This window comes from Myotis yumanensis, unplaced genomic scaffold, assembly GCF_028538775.1.
Source record: "Myotis yumanensis isolate MYYU_CA2020_CCGP unplaced genomic scaffold, mMyoYum1.0.hap1 SCAF_17, whole genome shotgun sequence".
NCBI classification, from domain to species: domain Eukaryota; kingdom Metazoa; phylum Chordata; class Mammalia; order Chiroptera; family Vespertilionidae; genus Myotis; species Myotis yumanensis.
This window is the reverse complement of record NW_027223768.1, coordinates 488,116-504,825: the sequence shown is the minus strand read 5'-3', so window position 1 is coordinate 504,825 and position 16,710 is coordinate 488,116. Positions and strand designations below refer to the sequence as shown.

Below are 16,710 nucleotides of genomic sequence, written 5' to 3'. Positions count from 1 at the left end.
CATCTCTAAAATCTTAATGCCCACCCCCCCACACACACACACACACTTATACTTCTTAGTATTCAAAACGTGAGCTCCTATTCACATGGAGGAAGCCTAAAAGGCCATGAACTTGGTCTAAACAAGCTTCCAAAGAACATGGCATCCATGAGAGAGAAAAAATAAAAGAACGAAAGGACAGTTTGAAGTACAGAGAAAGAAATCACTAAGAAATTGTTTAAAAAATAATAATAATATGAAGCGATATGAAAAAATAGCAAATTTTTTAAACAGAGAGCTGAAATGCATAATATGTCACAATATATATTTATATACTGTATATGAGCCCCTAAAACCTAAGAGATGCAAAAAAATCACTGTTAACTCTTCTCCAATGGCCCCCCTGTGGGGTGCGTGCCCCACTTTTGGAACCACTGCTCTAAGGGGGTGGAGGGGGCCCACGGGACTGCTTCCCTTATTACTGCTTCAACAGAAAATTCCCCAGGGGCTGATTAAAAATATATTTCAAGGAGAGGTTGAAACTGCAGTTAGATCAGGTGTTAAATCTAGGTTTGGAATCCGGTGTTTAGCTTGAGCAATAACTGCATTTTTTTGTCCTTTAACATCATACACTTAGGATGTCCCAAGCACACTGCCCTAAACACCATGGATCCACTCAGCCAAGTTCCCCACCAGAAAATTCGACACTACAACTATCAAACCGTGAAACTGCTTAGAGGTCGGAGCAGCAATATCTCCAAAATCACATACCAACATAAAGGGACTGAATCTAAGCCAGATGGATATGTCGCCACTAGAACAGCCAGAAAACAAACAAACAAACACCCTCTGCTGTTTACATGACAAAAAACCACACATGTTGATTTGTTAAGCAAGGCATAGAATCCTAAGCAATACAAAGTAGCAACTGCCCCCAAAAAAATGGTACAGATTTTTTTTTTACGACCTTAATTTAAAATACAGTCCCTAAGCCAAGTTTCACCTAATGGAGACATCCTACATTGTTATAATATCAAAACCAGTAATGGACATTGGCAAGTTACTGTCAACTCTAGACTACAGGCCTGATTCAGCCCTCAGTGGTGTTACATGCACTCATTTGGCCGTGTGTGTAGATAGCCCCATGCAGTCTTACGCCCTGTATGTGGTGTAACCACCACCATGATGTAGATACAACACTTCCACCATCACCAAGGAACTCCTTATGTTCTCCCTCTGTAGGCCCATTCACCCACCTCTCCCGTGCCCTGGAGCAATCACCAATTTGTTATCCATCTCTGGCTTTGCCATTTGGAGAATGCTCCGTGAAATGGAATCATACAATACGTAACCTTGAAATAGGCTCTTTAGCCCGGCTGGTGTGGCTCAGTGGTTGAGCATCAACCTATGAGCCAGGAGGCCATGGTTCGCTTCTGGTCAGGGCGCAGGCCCAGGTTGAGGGCTGGATCCCCAGTGTGGGGCGTGCAGGAGGCAGCTGATCAGTAATTCTCTCTCGTCGTTGATGTTTCTCTCTCTCTCCCTTCCTCTCTGAAATCAGTAAAAAAAAATGTTTAAAAAAGAAACAAGTGAAATGGGTTCTTCCTTCCACTGAGCATGATGCCCTTGAGACCCAGCCATTTGCCAGGGGCTTCCCTTGTCATTGCGGAGTAGGACCCGGTTGTACTGATGTATGAGAATTTGTGCTACAACGTAGGAAACTTTCAAACCTGCACAGAATTTTTATGTTTATTTGGAGCTAAACAGAGAATTGCCAGGAAGCAACATCTGAACAGATTGAGGAAAACGCTCTGGAAAACGGCGGTTTTACCACTTATTTTATTCATCAGAATCAAAGGGGGAGATGTAAGGTGGTTACATGAGATTCACTGGCGATAGGTTAGGGAGGTGGGAGAAAATAAAGCAGGGAAACCTCTGGGATTGGACACAAAGTAAAAGAAACAGACACATCTCAGAAACTTGTGGCTATGGGTAAATAGTTAACATTAAACAATTAACACCATAAAATAAAGATAATGGGATTTGTGGTCGATGCCCTGGGGGATTGTCCTGACATTCCAAAGGTGGGTTATCCTAGATGCAAAATGACAATAGACAGACTCAGTTAAGGTAAGAACTACCCTTTGTCAGGGAAGGTACCAGCTGGGGCCCTGACGGACCCGCCACAAATCGCTTTTAGTTAGAAAGTTTTCATGTCAGCTCGCCCTGTGTGGATGCTTTCCAGCTCTGCAGGCCTCCCCCCTCCCCTGCAGCGCCCCCCCCTCCCTGCAGGCCTCCCCCCTTCGCTGAGATTGTCGGGTGTAGCCTGTGGCCCTTTTTCCTTTTCTGTTTTCCACCCTGTAATAACCATTCGTCCATGGAAAGGTAATAGTACACAGCTGTTCCCACTTTAGGACTAACATTAATGAAGCTTTTTAAAACTTTAACAAGTACAGGGGTTGTTTCTTCCCCCTAACCCCACTGCAACCCACTTGGGTTAAAGTTTATTTCCTGCCTTCCACCTTAAAATTACGATTCTTAAAGGGGTATTCGTGTCGCTGATAACTGGTAGCCTAATAACCCTTTCCACATTCACATAAAAATCACATGTGCTGCCATAGCGCTTGGGAGTTAGCAACAAGGCGGAAACGTATGGCACAGGGCAGTTCGATGATCCTGAATCTGAATCCTGGGTTCCGCAGGGGGAACTGGCTCCAGCAACAACGGGCGGCTGTTAGAGAAACTGCAGGGAATGCCGGGTCCTGGGCTCCGGCCGGGGACTCGGCTTTACTCCAGTGCGGAGCCATTGACTGAACAGACGCCACTGCTTACCAACCACCCCGGGGAGGGAAGTCCCATCTCAACGTGAGCAAACATACTAAACCCAACGCGCCGCATGGCACGAGGTACAGGACTTCCTTCTGGAGGAAAAGTGGGAAGCTTGGCCTCCCTGCGTAAGGAATTCCAGCAAAGAAAAGAGGGGAGTTACACAAGGACCATGGTTTCAGGCCTAGTGGTACTGTATTTCCAAAGGAGAATGCAGCCTGCAAAGCTGAATGCCTGGTTAGAGCTTTAGCGACCACTCCGGGCCTCATTTGGGGGAAGATCAGCTATTCCACTAAGAGCACAGCCGCACCTTAGGGTGAGGCTGCCGCTATACAGGAAGGACTGGAAGCAGGCACGCGGCCTCTGGGACAGGGAGCTCGGCAACCACAGCACCTATCCCACCTGGAGGTAGTTCTGTTTGGGGAACATATTCCGGTTTTGCTTACAGCTCTCCCATTGAAACTCTAGGCGGCTCTGAAAAGAGCCTTTGGGTTTCGGCGCAAGTGGGTAGGACGGAGCTCACGCCCGCTCCCCGCGGATGCGGCGCGCCAGCTGGATGTCCTTGGGCATGATGGTGACGCGCTTGGCGTGGATGGCGCACAGGTTGGTGTCCTCGAACAGCCCCACCAGGTAGGCCTCGCACGCCTCCTGCAGCGCCATGACGGCCGAGCTCTGGAAGCGCAGGTCGGTCTTGAAGTCCTGCGCGATCTCGCGCACCAGGCGCTGGAAGGGCAGCTTGCGGATCAGCAGCTCCGTGGACTTCTGGTAGCGGCGGATCTCGCGCAGCGCCACGGTGCCGGGCCGGTAGCGGTGCGGCTTCTTCACGCCGCCCGTGGCCGGCGCGCTCTTGCGGGCGGCCTTGGTGGCCAGCTGCTTGCGGGGCGCCTTCCCGCCCGTGGATTTGCGCGCCGTCTGCTTGGTCCGAGCCATGAGGACAGATCGCCAACACAGTTCGCAACTGAAGTCTCTGCTGTTCTCGCTCCTATTTATAACCTCAAACGCCTCCTGATTGGTCCGAATATTCAAATTCCGCGCGGCGATTTAAGTAATGTAACGGGCCTTGTGATTGGCTATCGGGTCTATTAAAAAAATGGAAAGTTGCTCAGTTATCTTTTCACTTAGTTCTCCGCCCTGGACCCACCCTGTATTTAGGTATTGATCGCCCTCCTTAATTGGCTTTGTTGAATCTCTTCGACAGTTTTTAATCTCCTTGTTCTGATTTACACTTGGGAGGAGGTGAAAGTGAAAGTTCCAGGGTTTCTCCACCTTCTCAAAAACTCGGCGTTTGAATTTGCGCAGTTTCGACCTTTATAAAAGCTTCTGGCATGAAAAGTATTAGATTTCTGCAGCACAAGCGCCTTCTTTCATCATTTCTAACCTTCAAACAAACACTGGTCTTTCTCTCATATACCCCGTCCCCAAGAAGCAGAAAAATCCCTCCGCTGTGAAGGTGGGACAGTTCTTTGAAACTTGAAAAAGCTTTAGTGTTGCCGACTTTGACGAGACCGAACTGGGAATGTCAGCAGCATAATTTGGAACATGTTTAATATGCAGCTAACATCTAGATGCTCTTTTCCAGCGTTAGCAACCCGGTCTCTGATTTGGCTGGAAAAGATACAGTCATGAATTTATATTACGCTTTGTCTGTTTAGATCTGGATCGAGGCAGAGACAAGACTCATAAATACATACGATTGATAAGACATTTATGTAATTGTTTGCAATGCTATGAATAAGAAAACTTTTCTAAGGGAGGAGGAAAAAACACCCAGGGCGGCTTCCTCCTTAACAGGCAGTCAGTAAGATTTGAAATCCCCTTGATTGCGTTGAAGGTTTCTATTGGATGATTTCAGCCAATCGGAGATTGACATAGATTAGCCCTTATTTGCATAGAAGCCTTACAAATATAGGCCGGCCTGAGAGCGGCACTCACTCTGCTGGTTTTCTGTCTGAGAACTGAGCACCATGCCCGAGCCCGCCAAGTCCGCGCCCGCCCCGAAGAAGGGCTCCAAGAAGGCGGTGACCAAGGCGCAGAAGAAGGACGGCAAGAAGCGCAAGCGCAGCCGCAAGGAGAGCTACTCGGTGTACGTGTACAAGGTGCTCAAGCAGGTGCACCCCGACACCGGCATCTCGTCCAAGGCCATGGGCATCATGAACTCGTTCGTCAACGACATCTTCGAGCGCATCGCGGGCGAGGCGTCGCGCCTGGCGCATTACAACAAGCGCTCGACCATCACGTCCCGCGAGATCCAGACGGCCGTGCGCCTGCTGCTGCCCGGCGAGCTGGCCAAGCACGCCGTGTCCGAGGGCACCAAGGCCGTCACCAAGTACACCAGCTCCAAGTAGACGCGAGCGAGCGGCCCGACTCCTGACCCCAAAGGCTCTTTTCAGAGCCACCCACACCTTCACGTGAAGAGCTCTAATGTGGGGCACTGTTCTCATCTCTAAGGAAATTCCTTGCAGATATGGTGGGGCAAGTTGGATATATAGGGGTCATGTGCTTTCTGACTCTGTAAGTTATTGTTCGGGCTGGTGAGGTTAAGGCTGGTTTCTGGCATATTAGGAATTGGGCGGAGGCTATGGAACCAAAAAAGGTCCTTGGAGAGTATCTCAAACCTCTAGCCGTGTGATAGGCAACTTACACTTGGAAGATTGAGTGGGTTTTACAGGAGGAAGGAGATGAGGAGACCTGAGACAGGCCCAAAACAAGGCCTGTTTGTTGTGGGTAATGTCTTCGGCTTTTGCAGTCCTCCCTTAACAGGCTGATAATTAATAGTGGTGTTTCAGCTGCGCAATTTCAGCATGGCCTCCAGTAACAAGTACACAGATATCCGAAATGTTGGGCTAGGAGCCACCCACCCCCCACCGCCCCCCCACCCCCGCCTCATGGGCTCTCCTGTGGGATCATGGGGCCGAGGTGAGCTTGGGGCAGATTCTTCCCTAATTGGGGTGCTGAGTGGAGAAACTGGGAAACTGTTCACCTCTTTTCTTTAATATATTTTATTGATTTTTTTTACAGAGAGGAAGGGAGAGGGATAGAGAGTTAGAAACATCGATGAGAGAGAAACATCGATCAGCTGCCTCCTGCACACCTCCCACTGGGGATGTGCCCGCAACCGAGGTACATGCCCTTGACCGGAATCGAACCTGGGACCTTTCAGTCCGCAGGCCGGCGCTCTATCCACTGAGCCAAACCGGCCAGGGCTACTGTTCACTTCTTAAGAGCCTACGTGACAGATACTAGGAAAAGAGCAATGTCCTCAAAGGGCGTGTCACCTCGCTTGGACAGGTAAGGTGATCACACAAGTGGGTAGCGTTGCCAAAACATTCCCAAGTTCCCTGGAGGCAGCTCTGGGAGATGAAGAGAAATGACAGAAAGACAGCAAGAGAAAGGGATTAACTAAGGGTGTGGAGTGCAAATTTCAGTGTTTGGACTGTACTTAACAGGTTGAGTTTATTTGGTCCAACATGTTTGCTCTATGGGAGAGATGCAGGGCCAACTGCACAGCCTCCCATCGGCTGGGCCCCTTCCCTCAACTCCATGGTTCTCAAGTCCATGGTCTCAGCAGAGAAGACTTCCCGGGGAGGGAGAAGGGACAGGGAAGGGGGAAGGGAGGGAGAAAGATGTGAGACTTGGCTGCCCGTTTACAATGTGTCTGAAATGTGTTAAGTTGCCCAATCTCTTTCCCCCTTGTTTCTGGCTGTGCATTTAAAATTAATTCGATGCAATTAAGTCGTGGAACTCGGGGAACTTCTATTGGTCTGTGACCCTTTCTGTTCCATCACCTTGGAAATGGCCGGCCTGGCAGTGGATTCTGAGGACACCATTGCATTAAGGTGATTGCCCACCTGTCATTCTCATTCTTCATGGGCCCTGACCAAGATGTTGGCACCAGCTACAGCCTCACATTCAGGTTGTCTTGAAGGAAGAAAAAAGAAGGGAATACCCCTACCAGTTTTTTTTGAAACCCTGAGGGATGGTATGAGATACCATTGATCAAAAATAATGGCCGTACCTCACTGCAAAGGAAGGTTGGGGTGTTTAACTACTAAACAAGAAAGGGAAATAAATTTCAGGGGACGTGGCACAGGTCATGTCTAAAAGCAAGAGGGAACATTGGGGAGTTCTTACGTCTTCAGAAGGACATGTTTCCAGTACAACGGACATGAATTGTAAATACTGGCCAGATTTGTTTCCGTGGGAGAGAAAGTAAGATGATACAGCTCTCATTAAAATTAAATGATCATTTTGCAGTAAATAGTGCTTGAGAGCGTACGCAGCTGTGTGCAGTCAGCGCGAGGATGAAAGGCCAGACTCAGTGCCTTCTGTGGACGAGGTCAGACTGAGTTTGGAGTCGCAGCAGTGATTGAAACACGCTGCTGTTTTCATATACTTTCCATGTATAACCATCTGCTACAGCAGCTCCAGTCCTATCTGCCTCGATCCTGCCTTTTTTTTTTCTCAGCTCATTTAAGAAGATATACCAAGTTCTAATGAGCAGTCAGCATCGAGACCTCAGATCTATAATAAAATCAAACTGCCTTCAGTGCACGTTGTTGTGGGTTGGTGCTTCAGAGAATAGCTAATTCTATGCCGGGAATAGAATTAGCTGTTCTCTATTCTATGCCGGGAATAAACATACAATTTGCAAATGCTTACTCCCGCTGAGGGTTCACAGAAGACTGACTTTCTTGATGAGACCAAAACCACCCATTTAAAGAGTAGGTGCCTACGCATTCATGAGAATCACCCCAGGAGAACTGGGGACCGTGTTCATTGAGGGGCCTGGGTGGGTCTGAGACCACATTTCTAGCACGATGCAAGCGTTGTCCAAACTGCTACTTTCCCCCAGACTGTCAAGTCCTCAGGGCAGAGCCTTCCGTTCTGCCACCAATACACTCATTAGAAATCCGTATTGTCAACTGTCATAAACAATGACCTCATTATTCTGTGTGACAAAGGACGAAGGATAAATATTTCACAGGAAAGCCAAAGCTGCATCATTTCTAACTGTACATTGTCATGGGAATGACATAAAAAAAAGAGCTAAGGTCACCCCAGCCGCTGCAGCTCAGTGGTAGAGCCTCCACCTGGGAACCAGGAGGTCACAGTTCAATTCCTGGTTGGGGTACATACCCAGGTTGTGGGCTTGGTCCCTGGGGTGGGGCATGCAGGAGGCAGCCGATCAATGATTCTCTGTCATCATTGATGTTTCTATCTCTCCCTCTCCCTGCCTTGCAGAAATCAATAAAAATACGTATTTTTTAAAAAGCAAAGATCAGCCCTAGCTGGTTTTGCTGAGTGTAAAGAGCGTCGGTCTGCGGAATGCAGGGTCCCAGGTTCAATTCATGTCAGGGGCACATGCTCTGGTTGCGAGATTGATCCCCAATAGGGGGCATGCAGGAGGCAGCTGATCAATGATTCTCTCATTATTGATGTTTCTATTTCTCTCTCTTTCCCTCTCCCTTCCTCTCTGAAATCAATAAAAATATTTTTTTAAAAGCAAATACCAAAGATGTCCCGATAGCATGTTTCCCAGTGATCAATGGCCAAACGTGGGAACAAAGCTGCAGGAGGGGTCAACAGAAAATGCAGCCCCGCATCCAACCTTTCCTGGGTAAAGAACCTCACCTTTCACAATGTGTGTCCATATCCTCCGAATTTCACGTACTATTCCTGCCCCTTCCAGTCTTCAAACACAGGGAAACAGCTCAGCCCATTGCTACGCCCCTGGGGACACCGGAAACTCACCTTTACATCCTCTTCCCGCTGGCCAGCCAGGCTCCTACCTTGGGACAACTTTTGCACATGACCTGCTCACTTTTGGGGTACAAAGCAGCCCCCGAGGGGCCCAGGGGGGCATCTGAAACATCACAGGAAACTCTGAAACCAGCAGTCCCACTCACCCCCAGGAGGCAAGCTGAGCAAGTGCACCCAGTCCCGTATGAAAACAGATCACCTCAATGTCACAAATCAACTTCAAAAACCTCAAGACACATTAAAAATGTAAATGTATAGACATTGTTTTAACTAAATTAAATAAATGGGTAGCTCTTAAGAGCCTGAGTCGGGTGAAGTCAGTTCCGGGGAAGCCAGGTTCTGTGGTGAGGCCTGGAGCCTGGGTTCCACTTTAAGTGCAAAGCGATTTACTTAGCGGCTGAAGAGGCCGGTGTTTCCCAGTCGCCTCGGGCTGGGAGCCCCCATTGCTAATGTGCGCGAAACCACAAATCCTGCATTGCCCGAGGGGCTTAGGGACCCGGCCTTTGTGGGAGGAAAGGGAGGATCTATTGTGTGGCTGCTCCTTTAAGATTACCACTTAATTAGTATTTCACCTGCGCAAGGTGTGGATTCTGAGCCCATAGTCGAGTTCTGCATAATGACTTCACGCTTATTTGCAACAAGCTGCGAGCTGCTGGCAGGAACTAAGTTTAGATCCCAGCCCTTGGCCCACAGCGCTTCTAATTGAGGTTCTAGGCGGCTCTGAAAAGAGCCTTTGGGTTCCGGTGCAAGTGGGCAGGACGGAGCTCACGCCCGCTCCCCGCGGATGCGGCGCGCCAGCTGGATGTCCTTGGGCATGATGGTGACGCGCTTGGCGTGGATGGCGCACAGGTTGGTGTCCTCGAACAGCCCCACCAGGTAGGCCTCGCACGCCTCCTGCAGCGCCATGACGGCCGAGCTCTGGAAGCGCAGGTCGGTCTTGAAGTCCTGCGCGATCTCGCGCACCAGGCGCTGGAAGGGCAGCTTGCGGATCAGCAGCTCCGTGGACTTCTGGTAGCGGCGGATCTCGCGCAGCGCCACGGTGCCGGGCCGGTAGCGGTGCGGCTTCTTCACGCCGCCCGTGGCCGGCGCGCTCTTGCGGGCGGCCTTGGTGGCCAGCTGCTTGCGGGGCGCCTTCCCGCCCGTGGATTTGCGCGCCGTCTGCTTGGTCCGAGCCATTTGGAGGACAGTGAGGGGAACCGACAAACTTGAATAAAAGGCAATAGGAGGAGGAAGCAACCCTTATATACCCTCAAAACCATGCTGATTGGTTGTGCGCTTTTTCAAAAGTCCCGCGCAGAGAATCCATTGGCTGAAGTTAAACTAGTGAATTAGTAGACAGCTGATGAATTGCTCCACTCTCCGATCTGTGCAGCAAGTCTGTGATTTAAAAAGTAATTTTCTAAAGTTCTGTATTGTACCTCAAATTGTAAGTGAGGAACCACTTAGTGCCAATTCTGGCTCAGCAGACCTGTCTTGGGGCATAAGGATGTGAGGACCACGCGTTGAGAACAGACTCACTTGTATTGTCTTTCCTGAGACTAGAGCAGAGACGACCAAGCTGCCACCCGCATGAAGATTTACTGACCTGGAAAGTTAACTTTACCTCTCGTTTGACGTTTCGTTTCCCTCCTCCCTAGAGAAACTCCTCAACATTGAGCTAAACTGCGCCCCTAATGTCTACTGAAACTCGCAAGCGTCTCCTTTACTGGCTCCCCCCAAATTCAAAGCCTTAGTAACAGTCCCCTCTCCCAGGACCTCATTCAAGCGCAGGAATCACAAGTAGCGAAGACAGTAACTCCCGATGAACGAGCTGCAGTGACTATGGAGGAAGGTGGCTATCCTGCACGATTGGGAAGCAGCACCAAAGCTGGCTCTTTTTGAGAAAATGTGTGGCTCTGAAAAGAGCCTTTGTGTTTGGAAAAAAAAAAAAAAGGCAGTAGGTTGTAGGCACTTGATTTACTTGCCCTTGGCCTTGTGGTGGCTCTCGGTCTTCTTGGGCAGCAGCACGGCCTGGATGTTGGGCAGCACGCCGCCCTGCGCGATGGTCACCTTGCCCAGCAGCTTGTTGAGCTCCTCGTCGTTGCGGATGGCCAGCTGCAGGTGGCGCGGGATGATGCGCGTCTTCTTGTTGTCGCGGGCCGCGTTGCCCGCCAGCTCCAGGATCTCGGCCGTCAGGTACTCCAGCACGGCCGCCAGGTACACGGGCGCGCCCGCCCCGACGCGCTCGGCGTAGTTGCCCTTGCGGAGCAGCCGGTGCACGCGGCCCACGGGGAACTGCAGCCCGGCCCGCGACGACCGCGTCTTGGCCTTGGCGCGCGCCTTGCCGCCCTGCTTACCGCGTCCGGACATGATGCACTTACAAAGCTCCCAGGAAGTAATGAGAGGTTGGGGGCGGCCCTTTTTATAAACGTTTTTGGGCGCGAAACATATGTGTCATGAGTTAAGACGCGGTTTCATCTTAACCAATCAAAATGCACATTTGGCATTCTTTTGTTCTGATTGGACAGTGCTCATTCTTTTTGACGTTGTTGTGAATAACCACCAATCAGACACAGAATTGTAATTTATCACTTTATTTGCATACGAGGCTCTATATAAAAGGGACCCGTTGAGTCCTGGTCTTACTGTTTCTCTACTTCTCTTCTAAGTGCTTCAGGAGCTCTTCCAGCCATGCCCGAGCCCGCCAAGTCGGCGCCCGCCCCGAAGAAGGGCTCCAAGAAGGCGGTGACCAAGGCGCAGAAGAAGGACGGCAAGAAGCGCAAGCGCAGCCGCAAGGAGAGCTACTCGGTGTACGTGTACAAGGTGCTCAAGCAGGTGCACCCCGACACCGGCATCTCGTCCAAGGCCATGGGCATCATGAACTCGTTCGTCAACGACATCTTCGAGCGCATCGCGGGCGAGGCGTCGCGCCTGGCGCATTACAACAAGCGCTCGACCATCACGTCCCGCGAGATCCAGACGGCCGTGCGCCTGCTGCTGCCCGGCGAGCTGGCCAAGCACGCCGTGTCCGAGGGCACCAAGGCCGTCACCAAGTACACCAGCTCCAAGTAGGCGCGAGCAAGCGGCCCGACTCAACCCAAAGGCTCTTTTCAGAGCCACCCACAATGTCTCAAAGATCTGTAACTCCGAAAGTGGTGCAAATGTTTCAGGCAAGAAGCCTGCTTCTCCCCCGCCTCGTTAGTAAAAGTTACCTATGCAACTGGGATATTCGCTGCTTGGGGTAGTTAGCAAAGAAAGGTGGCCTTGTCTGATTTGCTCTCTTGATCTTGCATCGCCTGGTTAAGGCAGTAACTTCGTGTCCTTAGTTTAATTTTTTTCATCCAAACCCACTAACGTTTCCACGGGTTTTTTTCACAGAAAGAACCCCTGGATTGTTTTTGAGCAGCTAAATAGTACGTCTTGGCAAGGTCCAGAGTTGTCTCTCCATCGTTTGGAGTTTTAAATTCAGCTGATATCCAAGCCTATAGAGAACTGCAGAAGTTGCTGACGGCGGGGGGAAAGTATCCATTGTTGTGTAAATTTTTCAACTACCTGGAATTCCTCAGCAGGGAGGCGACTTGACTGTGCCTCCAGGGTCCGTTTCATTCAAGCCCCAAGGGCTCCCAGAGTTCCCCTACCCTTGTCCAGAGCTTTTTCTTTGTTCGTTAGCTTTTCATCTCCTAGGACTTTATTCTAAGATTTCACAGGATTTAACATTGGTGTGCTCCAGCATGTCGCTGATTTTATCCTACAATCGCCTCAGAAGGAATCTCCAATTTACAGGCGAAGGACCGAGAGTTCAGGTTGAGTACTAGGCCCTTGCTCATCGGTCGAGTTGTCAGGACTTTCCACCATGTTTGTCAGGCTTTTTCTCAAGGAAGAGGCTGGTTATAGGAATGGGGAAACCGTCAAAGGCAAGTAGATGGTTAGAATAAGAGGAAAGTAGACGTGGCCAGGAGACACACGTGTTCTCTGAGGCCCAGCAAAATCCTTGCCAGCTGAAGTTTAAGATAGACATCAAGGTGGGAATGTAAGGATCGCCTGGCAGCCAACCGAACCTCAGAACTGCGGTGTGAAGGGGGAATCATGGCCATTGGCAGAGTAAATCTGAGCGTAAAGAGCTCATTTTCTACTTATGAGCAACTTGGAGTTTCATATCTTTTTTCTGCCAATAACTCCATAACAGATCCCTATGAACATGCAGTAATGACTCGGTTTTGTAATGGACTTTGTGAAGAAAACTCCCTGGGGCCACATATGAAGGCATTTATTTCTTCCTCTCCAAAGCACGTTTAAAATACATTTTTAAAAAAACAGTGTGTTCATAAAAAGAAACAAAGAGCTGAGTCCTTGCTTTATTCAAGGTAAGAGAACATGTGCACATTGTGAAATGCGTTTGCTTTTCAGCTGGAGGCTTGGAAACGTGCTTGTTGCCAAGCAACGTGTTGATCATGTGCCTCTTTCCAGGATAAACACTGTGCTCACAGAACACTTGCCTGTTGCGAGTGACCTCATCCCTTTCTTTAGTCTAAAAATAAAGAAAGCCAGGATAACTTAATTTTTTCCAAAAACCCTATATAATAAAGGGGTGATATGCAAATTGACCCTCACACCATCACAAGATGGCTGCACCCACGGTGGAAGCTGGGTTTCCATAAGGAGCTGAAACGAGCGATCAGCAGGGACCTGAGGCTCCGTGGTGCTGGGGCCAGGGTGGGAGACCTCAGGCTGCGCCCCCAGCCCAGCAGGGCTTGACAAGGGACCTCAGGCTGCGCCCCCGGCCCAGCGGGGATTGATGGGGACCTCAAGCCGCACCCCCCACCAGGCCAGGGGACCTGAGGGTGTGCTGGGGACCTAAGGCTGCACCCTCACCCAGCACTGGGCCGGGAGACCTGAGGCTGCACCCCCAACCTAGCGGGGCTTGACAGGGGTGGGCCGGCAGGCCTGGATCTCGCCCAATGGGAGTGGGGCTGGCCAGGTCTGGGTTTCACATGATTTTGAGGTGCACGCGGGTGGGCGGGGACTTGACTCTGGGTCTCGTAGTGCCCCAGACTCTGACAGGAGGAAGATTTTCATATACATTTTACTAATTTTCTTTCATCTCTGACACTTATATTATAGAGTAAGGGCAAATAGCAATATTAAAATATTTCCTCTAATTAATTCCCTTTTAATGTGCACGAATTTCATGCACTGGGCCACTAGTAGCAAAAAACAGAAGTATTCAACAAGAAAAAGCATGGGCTGAGGGGAAATGCCCAGGCAGGACACAGGCCCATCTGCCTGTTTGAATGCTGAGTTCAGCAAATTACTTAAACCCTCCGTGAGCATCACCTTACGTCTAACATGGGAATAAAATTAGTAACTTCCACATGGCATTGCTGGGGCGATCAATAAACGATCTCCGGGGAAGCTCTTGGGGCAGTGTCTTAGGACAGAGTCCTCCCAGATATTGGCTGTGGCTACAGCCTGTGGTCCCACTGGATCTCAGAGTCCCGAGGCCTAGAACGGGGCAGGAGGCCAAAAAGCCTGCTAACATTTGACATCAATTAGGTTCCTTGTCTGGCAGTGTGAACAGCGCGAACCCTTCTGTAACCGGACAACCAAGGGGTCCAGGCTGCCTGTCACCACTTCAGCCACTTCAGCAGAAAGAGGGTCGGATGCTATCTGAGCGTTTATTCCATTCCTGCCGGCAGCAGGGAGAGCAGCAGGTCACCCACAAAAATCTGCACTGCCTCCCGCCATAAGCCAGCTGTTTATATTGGGTAGAAGGGCAAAGATTAGGTGGGGAGTAGGCATTACAGGCATGCGGACGTGGGCATGGGATACTCATTACAGGATACAAGTCATGTGGGCTGGGGGGGTCGCAGAGAGCGGGCGCCTGGGGACACCCGGGCCCAGAGAACAGGTGACAGGGGCTGGGTGCTGTAAGGACCAGGTGCCTCCTGGATGAGATACTTTGGCCGCCAGGTTGTCAATCTTTCCATAACAGAATTAGACAGAGATCTGTGTTCTCGAGGTCCATCTTCTCAAATCAGAAGCTGGGGAAGCCACGGGAAGAGAAAGCCAGCGTGGGACACGGGGCTCTGAAGCGGAGTCCCACACATGGGTTCCAGGCCTGGGAACCCCCTGGAGTTGCATGTAAAACAGGAGGTGTGTGGGTGCATCTGGGGGAGGACATGCATATCCATTGCTGGAACCCCAGAGCGATCCTCCCAGGCTCTAACATCCACTCCTTCCTGGAGCGAAATTCCAATTTTATTGCCTCCTCCTTGCCGAGGGCATTTCCCCACATCTGTCAACAAGGATCATAGTTCTGCGTGTTCTGCAAATTTCTCAGGGAGAAACTGTTAGAACAAGGGTCTCAGGTCTGAGCAGTTCTTACATGTCATTCTTGCTAAATGCGAAAAGGTCCCAGGGTGTGGATGAGGTTAGCCCACCACAAGGAAGAAATCAACATGTAGTTAACCTGGTTTAGAAACCAACATGTAATTGACAAAATAGTGTAATAAGCCAGGGCTAAGCCTCCCTCTGGAAGGCACAGCTTTGGAAATGATTGCCCTGCCCCCCTGCACTTGTCACGAGTAAAAAATAAAATGGGCCCTAACCAGTTTGGCTCAGTGGATAGAGCGTCGGCCTGCGGACTCAAGTGTCCCAGGTTCTATTCGGTCAAGGGCATGTACCTTGGTTGTGGGCACATCCCCAGCAGGGAGTGTGCAGGAGGCAGCTGATCGATGTTTCTCTCTCATCGATGTTTCTAACTTTCTATCCCTCTCCCTTCCTCTCTGTAAAAAATCAATAAAGTATATTTTTAAAATAAATAAATAATAAAACGGTTTTCTTTTAACAAGACTTGTGTTTCTTTGGTTCTGTTACTCCAAACAGTGAGCCCTGTGTTCAGTTAGACGTTGGTCTGCAGGACCTGAGGGAACTGCTCGACTCCGGACCTTCCCTTTGCTCCCTGGGTGCAGCCATAGCAACTCCTTGCCACCTCCCGGCCCTCCTTCCTGGTCTCCCTTCTACTTGGGACTTTCTCAATTTTCTTCCCCACTCATCACCTTATCCGCAAAGCCTTCCATGGCCATACCATTTAAAATATCACCTATCCAGAAAAAGTAATTAAATAAATCAATCAAATAAAGTAGAAAGATCACCTATCCGTGTTTCAGGACTTCATAGCCCCGAGCACATCTGACAGTTTTTCTTCTTTTGTTGTTCCCCCCAATAAAATATAAGCTCCATGTCTACAGAAATATTTCGCTCACTGTCAGTCACTGCTATAATTCCCGGAGTATATATAATTCCGTGTCTGGTTCATGCTATATGCTCAGTTTTTTTGTTTGTTAAATTAACATCCTCATATAATTTTATCTCCTCAAACCAGTGCCTTAGCTCCAATAACATCTGATATTTTTCCTATTTAAGTACTGGAGTCCATACCTTTAAAATGGATGGGATTTAAAATGATTACATTTATTTTCCTGATCTCAAAGTGATAGAGAGGACTTGTAATATGATGGATGGAGCACCTGAATTAATCTGAAAGATAATCACATTATTTTGAAATTCTGTAATAAATACATCTATATATAATAAATATAAAATATATAAAAAGCCAGTGTCCGTGACGCCCAGGACGGCGGGTCACCATGAGGTGCCCTGAGCACCTCCCGGTCCCGCCCCCGCGGCCCACGGGCTCCGATGGCAGCGGCGGGCGGGCCCCTAACATCCCCGAAAACTCAGCGCCTGACAATCAAACCCGAGCGTAAAACGAAAGTTGGCTGATGAAAGCTTGAACTGAGCGGGTCACAGCAAAAGATGATGCTCGCTTTTAAGGAAATGGGGGGGGGGGGGGGGGGGGCCTGAAACAAGCCTTCGGTGGAGGAAAGAGAAGTTGCTGAAAATGGGCGACTTGGCCCTGAAACCAGAGAAGCCCTTGGAGTTCGAGCGCGCAGCCCCGTCACCGGAGGGAGGGGGAGGGAGGAGGGAGGCGGGAAGGGACGGGGAGGAGAAGCAGGAGGAGGGGGGAGGAGGAGGGGCAGGAGGGAGGCGGGAAGGGAGGAGAAGGGGAGGGGGAGGGGGAGGGCGGAGGTGGCGGGAAAGGCAGAGCCTGTGGCCGCGGGAGGGAGCCCCTCCTCCTCGGACGCACAGCGAGGCCTCCAGGCTGTT

The 16,710-nt window shown here is 50.1% G+C and overlaps 5 protein-coding genes across 5 annotated transcripts; 2 read left to right on the top strand and 3 right to left on the bottom strand.

The window, feature by feature from the left end:
• Nucleotides 1-2,879: 2,879 nt before the first annotated feature.
• Nucleotides 2,880-3,743, bottom strand: LOC138996408 (histone H3.1). Its single transcript, XM_070397623.1, has one exon. The coding sequence runs from the start codon at nt 3,730-3,732 to the stop codon at nt 3,322-3,324; it is 411 nt and encodes a 136-aa protein (XP_070253724.1). The 5' UTR covers nt 3,733-3,743; the 3' UTR covers nt 2,880-3,321.
• A 1,023-nt stretch (nt 3,744-4,766) lies between these two features.
• LOC138996429 (histone H2B type 1-C/E/F/G/I) lies at nt 4,767-5,147 on the top strand. The gene has a single exon (XM_070397644.1). It carries the CDS (start codon nt 4,767-4,769, stop codon nt 5,145-5,147), a length of 381 nt encoding a protein of 126 aa, XP_070253745.1.
• Nucleotides 5,148-8,877: 3,730 nt separating this feature from the next.
• Nucleotides 8,878-10,346, bottom strand: LOC138996409 (histone H3.1). Its single transcript, XM_070397625.1, has one exon. It carries the CDS (start codon nt 9,736-9,738, stop codon nt 9,328-9,330), a length of 411 nt encoding a protein of 136 aa, XP_070253726.1. The 5' UTR covers nt 9,739-10,346; the 3' UTR covers nt 8,878-9,327.
• Nucleotides 10,347-10,475: 129 nt separating this feature from the next.
• On the bottom strand, nt 10,476-10,911 carry LOC138996417 (histone H2A type 1). The gene has a single exon (XM_070397632.1). It carries the CDS (start codon nt 10,909-10,911, stop codon nt 10,519-10,521), a length of 393 nt encoding a protein of 130 aa, XP_070253733.1. The 3' UTR covers nt 10,476-10,518.
• Nucleotides 10,912-11,232: 321 nt separating this feature from the next.
• On the top strand, nt 11,233-11,613 carry LOC138996426 (histone H2B type 1-C/E/F/G/I). Its single transcript, XM_070397642.1, has one exon. The coding sequence runs from the start codon at nt 11,233-11,235 to the stop codon at nt 11,611-11,613; it is 381 nt and encodes a 126-aa protein (XP_070253743.1).
• The last annotated feature ends 5,097 nt before the right edge of the window (nt 11,614-16,710 follow it).